Source organism: Bos taurus, chromosome 3 (genome assembly GCF_002263795.3).
Source record: "Bos taurus isolate L1 Dominette 01449 registration number 42190680 breed Hereford chromosome 3, ARS-UCD2.0, whole genome shotgun sequence".
Lineage (NCBI taxonomy): Eukaryota > Metazoa > Chordata > Mammalia > Artiodactyla > Bovidae > Bos > Bos taurus.
Window position 1 is genome coordinate 68,962,468 of NC_037330.1, and position 18,291 is coordinate 68,980,758.

Genomic DNA, 18,291 nt, shown 5'->3' on the forward strand with positions numbered 1-18,291 from the left:
GAGAAAAGTGTCACATTAGATTTTTTCTAACATAAAAATCAGTTCTTTAAATAGTTCTCATTTCTTTCTTAAGTTATATAACAAACATTTTCTTATACAGAATATATGGACGATAATGCTGATGTTAATACAATGTAATTTTCAATTAAAATATAAAATTTAGCAAATATTTTCTTTTGCTCACAGGAAAAATGAATTCTAGGTTTCTCATATTAAGACATTATTTCATTAGTATAAGATGTGAATTATTACTATTCTTCAGTCTTTTCTGAATCTTGTTCAGCCCTGGGAAAATCTACTTCATACTTCTTTTTGAGATTACTTAAATATGTTCGTAAACTGTCTGGATCCAATTGAGAGTTTCGAGCAGTTTGAACAAGTCTAGTAGCTAGATGGTACACAGCTCTCTGTCTTTCCATCTCAGGAGCACTCCTTTGGTTTTGCTGTTATTGAAAAAAATATAGATAAAAATTAAAATATGATTCTTATTTTGGCAATATTCTATCTCCTTTCATAGAAATAATTCAATGGCTAACCAATATTTTTGGATAAGTCAGTCCCATCCAACTAGCAAATAATATACCAGAAAAAATAAATATTGTTTTGGAGAATAAAATTTCTCATGAGTATTTACGACTTTATGACAGATCCTAATCCTTGAAAACCATTTTTCAATGAAAAAAATCTGCTAAATGGTTCAAGTTTCTCAATACAACACCAAAATGTAATAGAAAATCCACTAGAATTATGTCCTACAAGCACTTTACCATTGAAAAGTTATGGGAAAACAACATTCTGCTAATTACTATGCAGTGTTCATAATTTTAAATGTCACTCAGAGTACTACTCTGCTATCTCCTACTTTAGTTCCCCAGCAGATAAACTGGTGGACAGAATGGGTCATCAGTAAACTGTCCCTCAATAGGGTTCATATATAGAAATTGCTAGAGTCTAAAAGAAAATACTGCTTCAGGGATAAATTACATTTTTTAAAATAAGCAACACAAATAGCTAGTTAAAATTATGCCTTAATTCTTAACAAATTATACTTAAGGATACCCAAGAAATAATGCTTAAAATGGGACTCTTCTAATACTTTGGAGGACCTTTGGATATTCAGTCCTTGAATACCTCCCTTCAGGGTTGGGAGTACAACTAGAAAATTCTTCATTCCCTTTTTTGCCTGAGCTAGATAGAGGAATCAGCATTTTTTCAATCTTTTTATGTAAAGACTTAGTTTCCATCCTCTAAGGGAAATACAATCCTTTCAACTCCTTCTAAATAGCCATGAATTTTAGGTAGCCAGGAACTCCTTCTCTCTCTTACTGTCACTATAGAAAAACTGCATACAACTCCATGAGATAGAACATTGATCCATCCATCTATCTGATATACTGACTGATCAACTATCCATTTATCATTTAAACAACAATTATAGCTATTATTATCTATATTCCAGATCCCATAAATTGTATTTACGACTACAGGGGATACAAAATGTCATCCTGACATGACAATGGAACTCAAAAAGCTCAGTCTTACAGTGAAATATACATGTTTACAAGCAATTGATTAATCATGGAAAGTTCCATAAGGGAGATACAAAATTGTTCAGAGGAAAGAAAGTTCACTTCCAGCTTGGGTCAAGAAAGGCTTCAAAAGGATGGAGTATGGGTAGCCATTCCTTTCTCTAGGTGATCTTTCCAACCCAGAGACCGAACCCAGGTCTCCTACATTACAGGCAGTTTTTTACTGTCTGGGCCACCAGGGAAGCCCCATTTAATATGAATCTTGATGGACAGAAGAGCCTCAAAGGAAAGATATTCCAGATGGAGGAAACAGAGAAAGCAAACATGTTAAAAAATGTGGTACACAAATCAGGTCAAAATGATGAAACGACAAGTAACTCAATGTGGCAGAAATGTAGAAAAGGAAAGGAACCTACTGAGATATAATTAAGAAGAAGAATTCATAGACTCTTAAGCATCCATGGGAGATGTGAAAGTGAAGAGAAGAAAAGGTTTTTCAAAAGATGAGAAATTTAATTTTGGACCTATTGAAGAGAAAATGTAAGTTAAGGTTTTAAGAAGAAATATGGAGAAAAATATACAGATTGAGTCAAAAAGAAATGAAAATGGAGGCTGAGGAAAGGATGAGAATCACCAAGAGTACAGAATTCTAAACAAAGAAATGGTAAAATCTTAGGAATACTTCTATTTGGTAGATGGAATAATAGAAAGCACCAGTGAAGAAGGGAAAGAAGTAATCACCAAAGAAGTAGAAGAATGAGAATTACTCAGTAAAATATTCAGCTAAAGAGAGGTTATATTAATTTTCAGTGGATAAAATTAGCCTGTCTTCAATGTATGTTGAGCAGCATCAGGAAATCTAAAAACTGGAAGACTACTGGAGAGGTTGCCCATAATTGGAATTTGGCAAGAAGAACTGTGAAGAACTAGGTAATAAGAGGCTCTTCAGAACTGGACCACTACCAAAATCACTGGTGAAAAATTCCAATGGAATAACTAGGCAAGTAAAGTCATAAGAGCAGTTGAGGTCAAAAGACTGATGAATGTAAAAAAACAAACAAACCAAAAAAACTGAAGGCAGGTTAAGAAAGGGTAAAAGATAAAAGAAAGGTTAATACTGAAGAAAATTTATACTGCACCTACTTTAGTTTACTGAACAGGATGGATTCTTAAAACAATATAAAGCAACCTGATGCAACAACAACAAAAAAAAGATTTCCAAATTTTCAGTTACCAGATATAAATTCAGTGTTGGATCTACTTCTTCCTAGCAAATCACTTAATCTCTGTGAACCTCAGCTGTAAAAATGTAAGTAAAAATGATAACTTTATTATTTATCTTTAATTAAACCTAACTACTTCATGAAAAGTTATGAGGCTTATATATGATAATGGATACAAGAGCTTTGAAAACTATTTTAAAAGATATGAAATGTTGTGCATAGTGTTTCTTTTTTTTTTTTCTTTTGGCTGTGCCAAATCTTAATTGCAGCATGTGGAATCTTCAGTGTGGCATGATGGGATCTAGTTCCCTGACTAGGGATCAAGCCCAGGCCCCTACATTGGGAGCGTGGAGCCTTAACCACTGGACCACCAGAGAAGTACTTTGATTTTTATTTTTAATGCTTATTTAAAGAGATTTCTTTTCTTATCATAAAGTCAGTGTAGCAATAAGTACTAGATGAACTGAACTGTTTAACTTTTGTTTCCTATCTTATTAGTAGATTTTCTAGGGACAGTTATAATACATCAAACCAAAAAAGTTTTGAGAAGTAAAAAGGATTTCCTTTATTTAGGAAATAGGTTTTGTTTTAAATGTTTTAATTATTACTTATTATATATTTAGATCCAAGACCATAATAAGCATGTATACTACAAGTCTTTTCTTAATTTGAAAAATAATTCTTATTGCTAAAATTTCCTTACCAAAATCTGTCTGGTAATTTGAGTTGTGATGTCTTTGGCATCCAAGACAATTGATGGTGGAAGTGATGACACCTCTGCAGCTTTTAATCCTAAAATTATAAACAATGGGACTTCAGTATTATTACTTGTAGTTTTGCTATGTTTGTTTTAATCAGTATTAATCGTTTCTTCACAGATTTAAACTTCCTTTCTTAGGCATTTAAGAACCACTTACTTCTTAAAATTATGTTTTTCCAAGTTCTGGGTGACAACTTACCAATTATTAGATTTAATTACTTGCTAAGACATGTAAGACAAATTAGAATATCAATTACCTCTCAAGATACCTCTGAGACAGAAAATATGAAAGGGAAAGGAAAAAGGTAATTAGAAAATCAGATAATAGTAATAACATTGAAATTCCAACTACAAATTCAGTTGGTTTATAAGTCAATGGACATAATGGGTTTTGCAGAATAGAAGAAAGTGTAGTCACAGATAACCTGTGTATTCATATATTTAGTAGATTAATGAGAGAGGGATTTCTCAGAAGTCATAACAGTAGGTGACTACTCCATGGAAATTCAAATACCAGTAATATTCTCATGCTCTTATATTTTTATTGTATCAGTGTCTCACAGATTTTCTACTTTATGCTAATAGTTTATTTATTGCTTTAGAGGCAATAGAAGCAACATCAACATTTATTTAAAAGTTACTAACTGCTAGGCACTGTGCTAGACAGTTCATATTTGATAATTCATCTAATCCTCACAAATCCACACATATCACCATTTAATAGATAAAGCTGAGGCTTATAAAGATTAAACATCTAATACAAATTAAGTTATACATTTGATTTTGATTTTCCCATTTCAAATAGCAAAGGAAAGATGCTTTTTTTTTTACTCTCACAAAGAACAGTCATAGCTAAAATAATTCTGGGAAATTTATCTGTAAAAGTCCACTTTGTGGGTCGTCTGCATAGCGGCTCTATAGTGGGGCTAATGGCAACTTTCTCAAAGTGGACTTATGCCATATGCCACGCCTCCCAGGTCTGCTGTAGCCAGAGCCCTTGTCCCTGTGGCAGGTCACTGCTGTCCTATTCTTCCACAGCAGACACTCAAACATTCAAAAAGCAGGTCTGGCTCAGTTTCTTGTGAGGCTGCTGCTCCTTTCCCTGGGTTCTGGTGCATACAAGGTTTGTTCGCTCCCTCTGAGTCTCTCTGGCGAGTCTGAGATTTGATTTTAAAACATGATTGCATCCCTCCTATCGTCTTGTTGGAGCTTCTACTTTGCCCTTGGACACAGGATATGTTTTTTTGGTGGATCCAACATTCTCCTACAGATGGTTGTTCAGCAACTAGTCGCACTTTCGGTGTACTCGGAGGAAAAGATGAGCGCAGTTCTTTCCACTCCACTATCTTCAGTACAGTACAGTTCAGTCGCTCAGTCATGTCCGACTCTTTGCAACACCATGAACTGCAGCACACCAGGCCTCCCTGTCCATCATGAACTCCTGGAACCTACCCAAACACATGTCCACTGAGTCGGTGATGCCATCCGACCATCTCATCCTCTGTCATCCCCTTCTCCTCCTGCCCTCAATCTTTCCCAGCATCAGGGTCTTTTCAAATAAGTCAGCTCTTTGCATCAGGTGGCCAAAGTATTGGTGCTTCAGCTTCAGCATCAGTCCTTCCAGTGAACACCCAGGACTGATTTCCTTTAGGATGGACTGGTTGGATCTCCTTGCAGTCCAAGGGACTCTCAAGAGTCTTCTCCAACACCACAGTTCAAAAGCATCAATTCTTCGGTGCTCAGCTTTCTTCACAGTCCAACTCTCACATCCATACATGACTACTGGAAAAACCATAGCCTTGACTAGATGGACCTTTGTTGACAAAGTAATGTCTCTGCTTTTCTTTTTTTTTAATTTATTTATTTTAATTGGAGGCTAATTACTTTACAATATTGTGTGGGTTTTGCCATACATCAACATGAATCTGCCACAGGTATACACATGTTCCCCATCCTGAACCCCCCTCCCACCTCCCTCCCCATACCATCCCTCTGGGTCATCCCAGTGCACCAGCCCCAAGCATCCTGTATCATGCATTGAACCTGGACTGGCAATTCGTTTCATATATGATATTATACATGTTTCAATGCCATTCTCCCAAATCATCCCACCCTCTCCCTCTCCCACAGAGTTCAAAAGACTGTTGTATACATCTGTGTCTCTTTTGTTGTCTTACATACAGGGTTATTGTTACCATCTTTCTAAATTCCATATATATGCGTTAGTATACTGTATTGGTGTTTTCTTTCTGGCTTACTTCACTCTGTATAATAGGCTCCAGTTTCATCCACCTCATTAGAACTGATTCAAATGTATTCTTTTCAATGGCTGAGTAATACTCCATTGTGTATATGTACCACAGCTTTCTTATCCATTCAATGTCTCTGCTTTTTAATATGCTGTCTATGTTGGCCATAACATTCCTTCTAAGGAGTAAGTGTCTTTCAATTTCATGGCTGAAATAACCATCTGCAGTGATTTTGGAGCCCAAAAAAATAAAGTCAGCCACTGTTTCTACTGTTTCCCCATCTATATGCCATGAAGTGATGGGACCAAATGCCATGATCTTAGCTTTCTGAATGTTGAGCTTTAAACCAACTTTTTCACTCTCCTCTTTCACTTTTATCAAGACGCTCTTTAGTTCTTCACTTTCTACCATAAGGGTAGTGTCATCTGCATATTTGAGGTTACTGATATTTCTCCCAGCAATCTTGATTCCAGCTTGTGCTTCATCCAGCCCAGCATTTCTCATGATATACTCTGCCACTATCTTAGATTTAGATTATACCAAAGAAGTTCTTGTACTGTTGCACAGTTCTAGGGCTCACAACAGATTTCCCAACCTGGGAACCTGGCAAAGGGCCTGAGAACCCTGAGGGAATTTGACTTTGAAGGGATTTGATAACAAAACTTCCAAAGGACTGGGGAAACAGACTCTTCAAGGGCACAACAAAACCTTGTGTACACCAGGACCCAGGAGACAGGAGCAGTGACCCCACAAGAGGCTGAACCAGACTTGCCTGTGAGTGTCCAGAAGTCTCTGATGGAGGTGTGGGTTGACAGTGGCCTGCCAAGGGTCAGGAGCACTGACCACAACAGTCCTGGGAGCTGCATTGTACTGGGGTAAGTCCTTTGAAGGAGGTCACCATTACCACCATTACTCCTGCAATAGTTTGGCCTGAGGCCAAACTACAGGGAGGGACCACAACCACACCACATCAGCAGAAAATTGGATTAAAGATGTACTGAGGATGGTCCCACCCATCAGAGCAAGACCCAGTTTTCCACACAGGGGGTCCCTCCCATCAGGAAGTTTCCATAAACCTCTTATCCTCATCCATCAGAGGGCAGATAGAATGAAAACCACAGTCACAGGAAACTAACCAAACTGGTCACATGGATCACAGACTTGTCTAACTCAATGAAACTATGAGCCATACTGTGTAGAGCCACTCAAGACAGACAGGTCATGCTGGGGAGTTCTGATAAAATGTGGTCCACTGGAGAAGGGAACAGCAAACCATTTAAGCATTCTTGCCTTCACATCCCATGAACAGTATGAAAAGGCAAATATATGACACTGAGAGATGAACTCCCCAGGTCAGTAGGGCCCAATATGGTACTGGAGAAGAGTGAGAAATAGCTCCAGAAGGAATAAAGAGGCTGAGTCAAAACAGAAACAACACCCAGTTGTGGGTGTGTCTAGTGGTGAAACTAAGTCTAATGCTGTAAAGAACAATATTGCTTAGGAATCTGGAATGTTAGGTCTGTGTTTCCAGGTAAATTGGAAGTGGTCAAACAGGAGCTGGCAAGAGTGAACATCGACATTTTAGCAATCAGTGAACTAAAATGGAGTGGAAAGGGTGAATTTAATTCAGATGAACATTACATCTAGTACTGTGGTGAAGAATCCCTTAGAAGAAATAGAGTAGCCCTCATAGTCAACAAGAGTCCAAAATGCAGTACTAGGGTGCAATCTTAAAAATGACAGAATGATCTCTGTTCATTTCCAAGGCAAATGATTCAATATCACAGTAATCCAAGTCTTTGCCCCAACCACTAATGCCAAGGAAGCTGAAGTTGAGTAGTTCTATGAAGACCTACAAGACCTTCTAGAACTAACACCCAAAAAAGATGTCCTTTTCATTATAGGGGACTAGAATGCAAAAGTAGGAAGTCAAGAGATACCTGGGTAACAGACAAGTTTGGCCTTGGAGTACAAAATGAAGCAGGGCAAAGGTTAACAGAGTTTTGCTAAAAGAAAGCACTGGTCATAGCAAACACCCTCTTCCAACAAAACAAGAGACAACTCTACACATGAAAATCACCAGATGGTTAATACCAAAATCAGACTGATTATATTCTTTGTCGCTGAAGATGGAGAAGCTCCATACAGTTAGCAAAAACAAGACCAGGAGCTGACTGTGGCTCAGATCATGAATTCTTTATTCCAAAATTCAGAGTTAAATTGAAGATAGTAGGGAAAAATCACTAACCATTTGAGTATGACCTAAATGAAATCCCTTACAATTATACAGTGGAAGTGACAAACAGATTCAAAGGATTAGATCTGGTAGACAGATTGCCTGAAGAACATTATATAGGAGGTGGTGATCAAAACCATTCCCAAGAAAAAGAAATGCTAAAAGGCAAAATGGTTGTCTGAGGATGTCTTACAAATAGCTGAGAAAAGAAGAGAATTGAAAGGCAAAGGAAGAAAGGAAAGATATACCCATCTGAATGCAGAGTTCCGAAGAATAGCAAGGAGAGATTAGAAAGCCTTCCTCAGTGATCAATGCAAAGAAATAGAGGAAAACAACAGAATGGGAAAGACTAGAGATCTCTTTAAGAAAATGAGAGATACCAAGGGTGCATTTTGTGCAAAGATAGGCACAATAAAGGACAGAAATGGTATGGACCTAACAGAAGCAGACGATATTAAGAAGAGGTGGCAAAAATACATAAAAAACTACACAAAAAAGATCTTAATGACCCAGATAACCACAATGGTGTCATCACTCACCTAGAGGAAGCATGTTGGAGTGCGAAGCCAAGTGGGCCTTAGGAAGCATCACTACAAACAACGCTAGTGGAGGTGATGGAATTACAGCTGAGCTATTTCAAATCCTGAAAGATGATGCTGTGAGAGTGCTGTACTCAATACGCCAGCAAATTTGGAAAACTCAGCAGTGGCCATAAGACTGGAAAAGGTCAGTTTTCCTTCCAATCCCAAAGAAGGGCAGTGCCAAAGAATGTTCAAACTACAACACAATTGCACTCATCTCACATGCTAGCAAAGTAATGCTCAAAATTCTCCAAGCTAGGTTTCAATAGTACGTGAACCAAGAACTTCCAGATGTTCAAGTTGGATTTAGAAAAGGCAGAGGAACCAGAGATCACATTGCCAACATCCACTAGATGATAGAAAATGCAAGAGAATTCCACAAAAACATCGACTTCTGCTTCATTGACCAGGCTAAAATCTTTGTGTGGATCACAACAAACTGTGGAAAATTCTGAAAGATATGGGAATACCAGACCACCTTACATGCCTCCTGAGAAATCTGTATGCAGGTCAAGAAGCAGCAGCTAGAACCAGACATGGAACAACGGACTGGTTCCAAATTGGGAAAGGAGTACATAGAAGCTGTATATTGTCTCCCTGCTTATTTAACTTTTATGCAGAGTAAATCACGTGAAATGCTGGGCTGGATAAAGCACAAGCTGGAATCAAGATTGCCAGAAGAAACAGCAATAACCTCAGATATGCAGATGACACACCCTAGTGGAAGAAAGTTGAGAGGAACTAAAGACCGTCTTGATGACAGAGAAAGACGAGAGTGAAAAAGCTGGCTTAAAATTCAACATTCAGAAAACGAAAATCATGGCATCTGGTCACATCACTTCTTGGCAAATAGATGGGGAAACAATGGGAACAGTGAGAGACTTTATTTTCTTGGGCTCCAAAATCACTGCAGATGGGGACAGAAGCCATGAAATTAAAATACATTTGCTCCTTGGAAGAAAAGCTATGACAAACCTAGACAGCATGTTAAAAAGCAGAAACATTATTTTGCCAACAAAGGTCTGTATAGTCAAAGCTATGGTTTTTCAGTAGTCATATATGAATGTGAGAGTTGGACCATAAAGGCTGAGCACCGAAGAATTAATATTTTTGAACTGTGGTGTTGGAAAAGACTGATAGTTCCCTGGACTGCAAGGATATCAAACCGGTCAATCCTAAAGGAAATCAATCCCAAATATTCATTGGAAGGACTAATGCTGAAGCTGAAGCTCCAATACTTTGGCCACCTGATGAGAAGAGAAGAGCCAACTCACTAGAAAAGACCCTGATGCTAGGAAAGACTGAAGGCAGGAGGAGAAGGGGATGATAGTGCACGAGATGGTTGGATGGCATCACCGACTCAGTGGACATGAGTTTGAGCAAGCTCCAGGAGATGGTGAAGGACAGGGAAGCCTGGTGTGCTGCAGTCCATAGTTCATGAAGAGTCAACATGACTGAGTGACTGAACAACAAATATAAAAGTCAATTGAAAATTCCCTGAATCTGTCAACTTTACATGTATCATAATGATTTAGATAGAAAATATCTAACCAATTTTATGAACACACATAATTTGGTAACACATTCCATTTTAAGACTTAAGATTTAATTATCAAGTTCTCCAAATTTGAAGAGGAAGGACCTTGTTACTAAAAGAGTGTCTAAGAAATATATAATTTCCAATTCAGTATATAACATTCAAGTACAACTAAATTACATTTTCCTAAGTATAGAAACTATACTTCTGGGGCTCCCATGTATTATAATTCTACATAGTTACTGTTAATATGTTTTTGAAACAAGCTTAATACATAAAAATGTGAATTTGACATAGAAAATACAGTCTTAGAGCATATAAGCATTCAAAAGAATGAAAGATAAAATTGCTTAGACTGATAGTCAAATAAACAGGAAAGAAAGTTTATCTTATGAGAATAAATAGTATTTCAGCATATACACACATTTATATACACAGATATATATATATAGTATACAAATATAAAATTTTTATAAGCATACCATAATTTTTTTCTTCTGTGAGTCCCTTAGAAAGTTTGTAGGTATACAAGATTGCTTCTTTATTTCTTGAAGTGTTCTTTACATGTTGAACTTCAAAATGCATGTTTTCTACATTAGGATACAGAACATCTATCTGGCACAGTTCCAGGAAATGTGTAGCAAACAGTGTAAATGCCTAAAATATATAATGAATATCAGCATTTTTAAATGCACTAGAAAATTTTATTTTAACTATTTAAACATAAAATTTATTTTAACTTATTAAGTAGCTTCACAGAAATGTAATGAAACTGGTGAACTTTGAGGCTAACATGGTCAACTCATCTTAAAATATTTTGAAATTTTATATTCAATGAGGGAAATATTTATTATGTTTATAGAAACACATGTATGTTACATTATGGAAAAGAGGACAAATGCAAAAATCCTAAAAGAAAGAATCTGAAGATATTTAAAGGATGTTTACCAGAAATATAGCTATTAACTGAGGTAATCATTTATTAGAGAAGTTACCCACAAACAAAATCATAACATTTCCCTCACTTTAAAAAAACTTTACCTTAAAAGTAGATTCCTCCCATATATAAGCAGTTTAGGGAAAGTGAAATCAGTGTATTATCTTAGGTATTTGAAACTGCATAGGTTTTTGCTTTTATATTTGCATTATGTTAGGGTTAGGTACTTATACAGGGGGAAAAAAAGGTTGAGAATACTGCTTAGTACAATGATTCTTCAAGTTTAGTAATCCCCTGGGGAGCTTGTTAAAGATGCAAATTATTGATGCTTATCCCCCTCACATTCTCAATCAGCAACTGTAATTTAGGGCCCCAGGAAATTGCATTTTCTCTAAGCACTTTAGGTGATTTTGATGGAGATGGTTCAAGTGACTTAAGACCAGCACAGTGGCTTCCCACCCTGTGTTCAGAGTTACTGAGGCAGATATGACTAATTATGTTTTAAGACACCAGTGAGAAATAAAATATAAGATTAGTGGAAAATTTAAACAGTAAAACATTAAAAAGAAAATATTTGACTGGCAAATGACTATCAGTTATGGAAAGCAGTTAGCAAGGTTTTGTATATGACAGAAAAATATGTAATAAATCTCAACTATTAAGCAAATCAAAAGGGGGTATAAAACAAACAAAGTTTATAAAGCAACAGGAAAATTATTTCTTAGAAATTTATTTTAGGAAAGGCAGAGGAAACAGATCAAATTGCCAACATCCACTGGATCATCAAAAAGGCAAGAGAGTTCCAGAAAAACATCCATTTCTGCTGTATTGACTATGCCAAAGTCTTTGACTGTGTGGATCACAATAAACTGTGGAAAATTCTGAAAGAGATGGGAATACCAGACCACCTGACCTGCCTCTTGAGAAACCTATATGCAGGTCAGGAAGCAGCAGTTCGAACTGGACATGGAACAACAGACTGGTTCCAAATAGGAAAAGGAGTATATCAAGGTTGCACATTGTCACCCTGCTTATTTAACTTAAATTCAGAGTAAATCATGCCATAACGGTGGTGTCATCTGCATATCTGAGGTTACTGATATTTCTCCCGGCAATCTTGATTCCAGCTTGTGCTTCTTCCAGCCCAGCGTTTCTCATGATTTACAATCACCACCTGGTTAAGGTTACAATTATTCGATGTCATTCTCCAAGGTCCATCTGTCCTCTGCACAGGCCAAATCAGTGCATTAAATGGGAATGTGCTGGAAATTACCACCCCTGCAACTTTCAAGTCCTTGATGGTGGCAATAATCTCTCCAATCTCTCTAGGAATAGGGTCCTGCCTTGGATTACTATTTTCCTATATAAGAACAATAGTCTTGATGTTCAGTCACTGAGTCGTGTCTGACTCTTTGTGACCCCATGGACTGCAACAAGCCAGGCTTCCCTGTCCTTCACTATCCCCTGGAGTTTGCTTACACTCATGTCTATTGAGTTGGTGATGCCATACAATCATCTCATCCTCTGCCATCCACCTCTCCTCTTGCCCTCAATCTTTCCCAGCATCAGAGTCTCTTCCTCAATTGAGTTAGCTCTTCACATCATGTGGCCAAATTATTGGAGCTTCAGGTTCAGCATAAGTCCTTCGAATGAATATTCAGAATTGATTTTTAGGATTGATTAGCTGGATCACAATAAACTGTGGGAAATTCTGAAAGAGATGGGAATATACCAGACCACCTGACCTGCCTCTTGAGAAACCTATATGCAGGTCAGGAAAACAACAGTTCGAACTGGACATGGAACAACAGACTGGTTCCAAATAGGAAAAGGAGTACGTCAAGGCTGTATATTGTCTCCCTGCTTATTTAACTTCTAGGCAGAGTACATCATGAGAAACGCTGGGCTGGAAGAAGCACAAGCTGGAATCAAGATTGCCAGGAGAAATATCAATCACCTCAGATATGCAGATGATACCACCCTTATGGCAGAAAGTGAAGAGGAACTAAAAAGCCTCTTGATGAAAGTGAAAGAGGAGAGTGAAAAAGTTGGCTTAAAGCTCAACATTCAGAAAACAAAGATCATGGCATCTGGTCCCATTACTTCATGGGAAATAGATGGGGAAACAATGGAAACTGTGTCAGACTTTATTTTTGGGGGCTCCAAAATCACTGCAGATGGTGACTGCAGCCATGAAATTAAAAGACGCTTACTCCTTGGAAGGAAAGTTATGACCAAACTAGATAGCATATTCAAAAGCAGAGACATTACTTTGCCAAAAAAGGTCCATCTAGTCAAGGCTATGGTTTTTTCCAGTGGTCATGTATGGATGTGAAAGTTGGACTGTGAAGAAAGCTGTACACCGAAGAATTGATGCTTTTGAACTGTTGTTGGAGAAGGCTCTTGAGAGTCCCTTGGACTGCAAGGAGATCCAACCAGTCCATTCTGAAGGAGATCAGCCCTGGGATTTCTTTGGAGGGAATGATGCTGAAGCTGAAACTCCAGTACTTTGGCCACCTCGTGGGAAGAGTTGACTCATTGGAAAAGACTCTGATGCTGGGAGGGATTGAGGGCAGAAGGAGAAGGGGATGACAGAGGATGAGATGGCTGGATGGCATCACTGACTCGATGGATGTGAGTCTAAGTGAACTCTGGGAGTTGGTGATGGACAGGGAGGCCTGGTATGCTGCGATTCATGGGGTCACAAAGAGTTGGACACAACTGAGCGACTGAACTGAACTGAACTGAACTGAGCTTGATCTCCAAGCTGTCCAAGGGACTCTCAAGAATCTTCTCCAGAACCACAATTCGAATACATCAATTCTTCAGCACTCAGCCTTCTTTATGGTCCAACTCTCATATTCATACATGACTACTGGAAAAACCATAGCTTTGACTATACGGACTTTTGTCAACAGAGTGATGTCTCTGCTTTTTAAGACTGTCTAGGTTTGTCATAGCTTTTCTTCCAAGGAGCAAGTGTCTTAATTTCATGGCTGCAGTCACTGTCTTCAGTGATTTTGGAGCCCAAGAAAATAAAGTCTGTCACCGGTTCCAGTTTTTCCCCATCTATTTGCCAAGAAGTGATGGAACCAGATGCCATAATCTTAGTTTTTTAAATGGTGAGTCTTAAGCCAGCTTTTTCACTCTGCTCTTTTACCCTCATCAAAGACTCCTGAGTTCCTCTTTGCTTTTTGCCATTAGAGTGGTATCATCTGCATATCTGAGGTCACTGATATTTCTCCCAGCAATCTTGATTGCAGCTTGTGCTTCCTCCAGCCTGGCCTTTTACATGATGTGCTCTGCATATAAGTTAAATAATCAGGGTGATAATATACAACCTTGACATACTACTTTCCCAATTTTGGACTAGTCTGTTGTTCCATGCCTGGTTCTAACTGTTGCTTTTTATACTGTATACAGGTTTCTCAGGAGACAGGTAAGGTGATCTGGTATTCCTATATCTTAAGAATTTTTCACTGTTTGTTATGATCCAGAGTCAAAGACGTAGCATAGTCAATGAAGCAGAAGCAGATTTTTTTTTTTTTTAATTCCCTTGCTTTTTCTATGATCCAGGAGCAGTACTGGTGGCTTTCATTTGTTCTCTCCTACCATAATAGTCCTCATTTCACAAAGTCATTCTCCTTGTTTCTTGTAAGTGATTGATTAAGAGTATCCATGATGATATTTTGCACATTTGTACTGGTAGATTACACTATGAACTATCAGTACCTTCTCCACTACTGGAAATGGAGTCATTAGTATTACAATCTAATAAGATTAGAAAGTCAATTCCTGAAAGTCTAGAACAGACTCAAAACATTCATTCTTAAATATTTGTTCCCCTAGAACCACTCTTGATAACAATCTGTATAAGGGTTCTCCAGAGAAACAGAATTAACAGGATGTGTGTGTGTGTGTGTGTGTATCTGTCTGTAGAGAGAAAGAAAAAAGATTCACTATAAGGAATGGGCTCACATGATTATGGAGACTGACAAGTCCCCACATCTGCAATCATCAAACTGGAGATTCAGGAAAGCTAATGATGTCATTCTGCTCCATGTCTAAAGGCCTGAAAACCAGGAGAGCCAAATGTGTAGTTCTAGTCTAAATGTTAGTAAACTCAAAACCCATAAAGAGCTGATGTTTCAGTTCAAGACCAAAGGCAGGAAAGAACTGATGTCCCAGATCAGAAGCAGTCAGGCAGGAGTTTTCCTCATACTCTAGAGGGTCAATTTTTTTCTTGTATTCAGGCCTTCAACTAGGCCCCACTCAAAAGTGACTGGTTAGGACCCACTCACATTAGAAAGGGCAATCTGATTTACTCATTCTACTATTAATTCAAATACTAATGTCATCCAGCAACACCCTCACAGATACACCCAGAAAAAAAAAATGTTTGACCAAATGTCTGGGTACTCCATAGTCCTGTCAAGCTGACATATAAAATTAAGCATCATTATTACTAATTAGCTTTTACTCTCAGTAAGTAATATATATATCTTATTTATATCTGAAATTCTTATTAACTGAAATAGATTCAGAATTACAAAGGCTAATGTTATCTATGAATATTAGTTTTAACTTATCACATAACTTTGTTCAAGTATGAAACAAGATTGTTTTTCAAAGAAGAATGAAAAGAGACTTTTAAAAATTTATTTATTTTTGCTATACGAGGGCTTTCTCTAATTGTGGTAAGCAGGAGCTACTCTTTAGTTGCAGTGCATGGGCTTCTCATTGCGGTGGCTTCTCTTTTTACAGAGTATGGACCCTGGAGCACAACAGGCTCAGTAGTTGTGGTGCCCAGGTTTAGCTGCTCCATGGCTTGTAGGATCTTCCCAGGCCAGGTGTTAAACCTTTGTCCCCTGCATTGGCAGGTGGATTCTTAACCACTAACCCACCACATAAGTCCCCAAAGAAAAATCTTTTAAAAGAAAAAAAAAAGTTTGAAAGGGGAGGATTCCCTGGTGATCCAGTGGTTAGGCCCATACCACTAGTCCACTGCAGGGGCCATGGGTTCCATCCCTGGTCAGGGAACTGATTCCACCTACTACACTGGCTGCCCAAAGTTTTAAAAATAAAAATAATAATAAATGTTTAAAAAAAGAAAACAAAGGCAAAAAAGATTTTTCTCATTCTATATATACTAAATCACTGTGGGCTCTTACTTAAGGTACAGAAACTCATCTTAGGAATATTCTAAGCTACTTTAATTATATAAAAATATTTTTAAGCTTTTTCATACCAATATATATTTTGATTATCTAAAACACTGTTTTACAAATTACCTTAATAACAGAGCAAAATTCATAGTCTGTTTTACACAGCTGATTTATGAAAAAAACATTTTTTCTAAAGGAATGAAATCTTAAGTAAAGATTTTCCATAAAGTGACTTCAGATGCCTGCTGCTGTTGCTAAGTCACTTCAGTCATGTCTGACTCTGTGTGACCCCATAGACGGCAGCCCACCAGGGTTCCCTGTCCCTAGGATTCTCCAGGCAAGAATACTGGAGTGGATTGCCATTTCCTTCTGCAATGCATGAAAGTGAAAGGGAAGTCGCTCAGTTGTGTCCGACTCTTAGCGACCCCATGGACTGCAGCCTACCAGGCTCTTCCGTCCATGGGATTTTCCAGGCAAGAGTACTGGAGTAGGGTGCCACTGCCTTCTCCGATGCCTCATTTACTTCATATTGTGATATTGCAGTCAATGTTATTACACATGAGTCAACTGAAATGTCTTCATGTTTTGCTATTTAATTTGATTAAAGCCAAGTGACTATTTCTGATATTATTGTTAATTCTTGATTTCTTTCCTTTCTATATCATGACTATTATAGTAACTGTTTCTGCTTCCATCAGAAATAAAGTAACAAAAATACAAATGCTATGGTATGTTTTTTTTTACCTACATGGTTTAAAGAGCTATCCACAGGTGCCTATAAAATTCACTTGTGATAAATCTATAATGGATACATTAAACAAAGACTCAACACAATTATTTACCATTGCCAAGGTATGGAAACAACGCGTATCCATCAATAGATGAATGGATAAAGAATATGAGAGATATTTATATATGTGTGTGTGCGTGTGTGCTATGTGTACAAATATATAAATGAATACTTCACAGTCATAAAAAAATCAAAGATTTTAAATTGAAGTACAGATGACTTATAATATTTCAGATGTATAGCAAGAGAACATATACACTCTTTTTTCATATTCTTTTCCATTATAGGTTATTACAAGACATTAAATACAGTTCCCTACGCTATACAATAGGTCCTTATTTTTATCTATCCTGTATCTGTAGTGTTAATCTGTTCATCCCAAATTCCTAGTTTACCCTTCCCCACTTTCCCTTTTGGTAAGTTTAAATTTGTTTTCTGTGTCTGAAAAAAGAATGAAATTTTGCCATTTGCAACAATACAGATGGACTTAGAAGGCATTATGCCAAGTGAAATAAAATCAGAGAGAAAGACATTACTGTATGATATAACTTATATATGAAATCTAAAAAATACAACAGACTAGTAAATAAAAAGAACAGACTTAGAGATACAGAAAACAAACTAGTATTTACTAGTGGGAAGAGGGAAGGAGGCAGAGGCAAAATACAGGCAGAGGGAATACAAAAGCAGATATTATAGGATTGTATGAAATCATCTGTGTGAAACTTTTGAAAATTGTAAGGCACTCGATAAAGCATAGAAATGGTATGGATGTAACAAAGGCAGAAGATATTAAGAAGAGGTGGCAAGAATACACAGAAAAACTGTACAAAAAAGACCTTCACGACACAAATAATCACGATGGTGTGCTCACTCATCAAGAGCCAGACATCCTGGAACGTGAAGTCAAGTGGGCCTTAGAAAGCATCACTATGAACAAAGCTAGTGGAGGTGATGGAATTCCAGTGGAGCTATTCCAAATCCTGAAAGATGATGCTGTGAAAGTGCTGCACTCAATATGCCAGTAAATTTGGAAAAGTCAGCAGTGGCCACAGGACTGGAAAAGGTCAGTTTTCATTCCAATCCCAAAGAAAGGCAATGCCAAAGAATGCTCAAACTACCGCACAATTGCACTCATCTCACAAGCAATACATGAACTGTGAACTTCCAGATGTTCAAGCTGGTTTTAGAAAAGGCAGAGGAACCAGAGATCAAATTGCCAACATCCGCTGGATCATCGAAATGCAAGAGAGTTCCAGAAAAACATCTATTTCTGCTTTATTG

The 18,291-nt window shown here is 37.5% G+C and overlaps 1 protein-coding gene across 1 annotated transcript in view; it reads right to left on the reverse strand.

The window, feature by feature from the left end:
- Nucleotides 1–251: 251 nt before the first annotated feature.
- The window catches only part of MSH4 (mutS homolog 4), a 92,780-nt gene continuing 74,740 nt past the window's right edge, over nt 252–18,291 (reverse strand). The window contains exons 18-20 of the mRNA NM_001206255.3: nt 10,598–10,772; nt 3,456–3,544; nt 252–443 (exon numbers count right to left, since the gene is read on the reverse strand). Coding sequence (NP_001193184.1) covers nt 252–443; nt 3,456–3,544; nt 10,598–10,772 — 456 coding nt within the window. The remainder of the gene's footprint in view (nt 444–3,455; nt 3,545–10,597; nt 10,773–18,291) is intronic.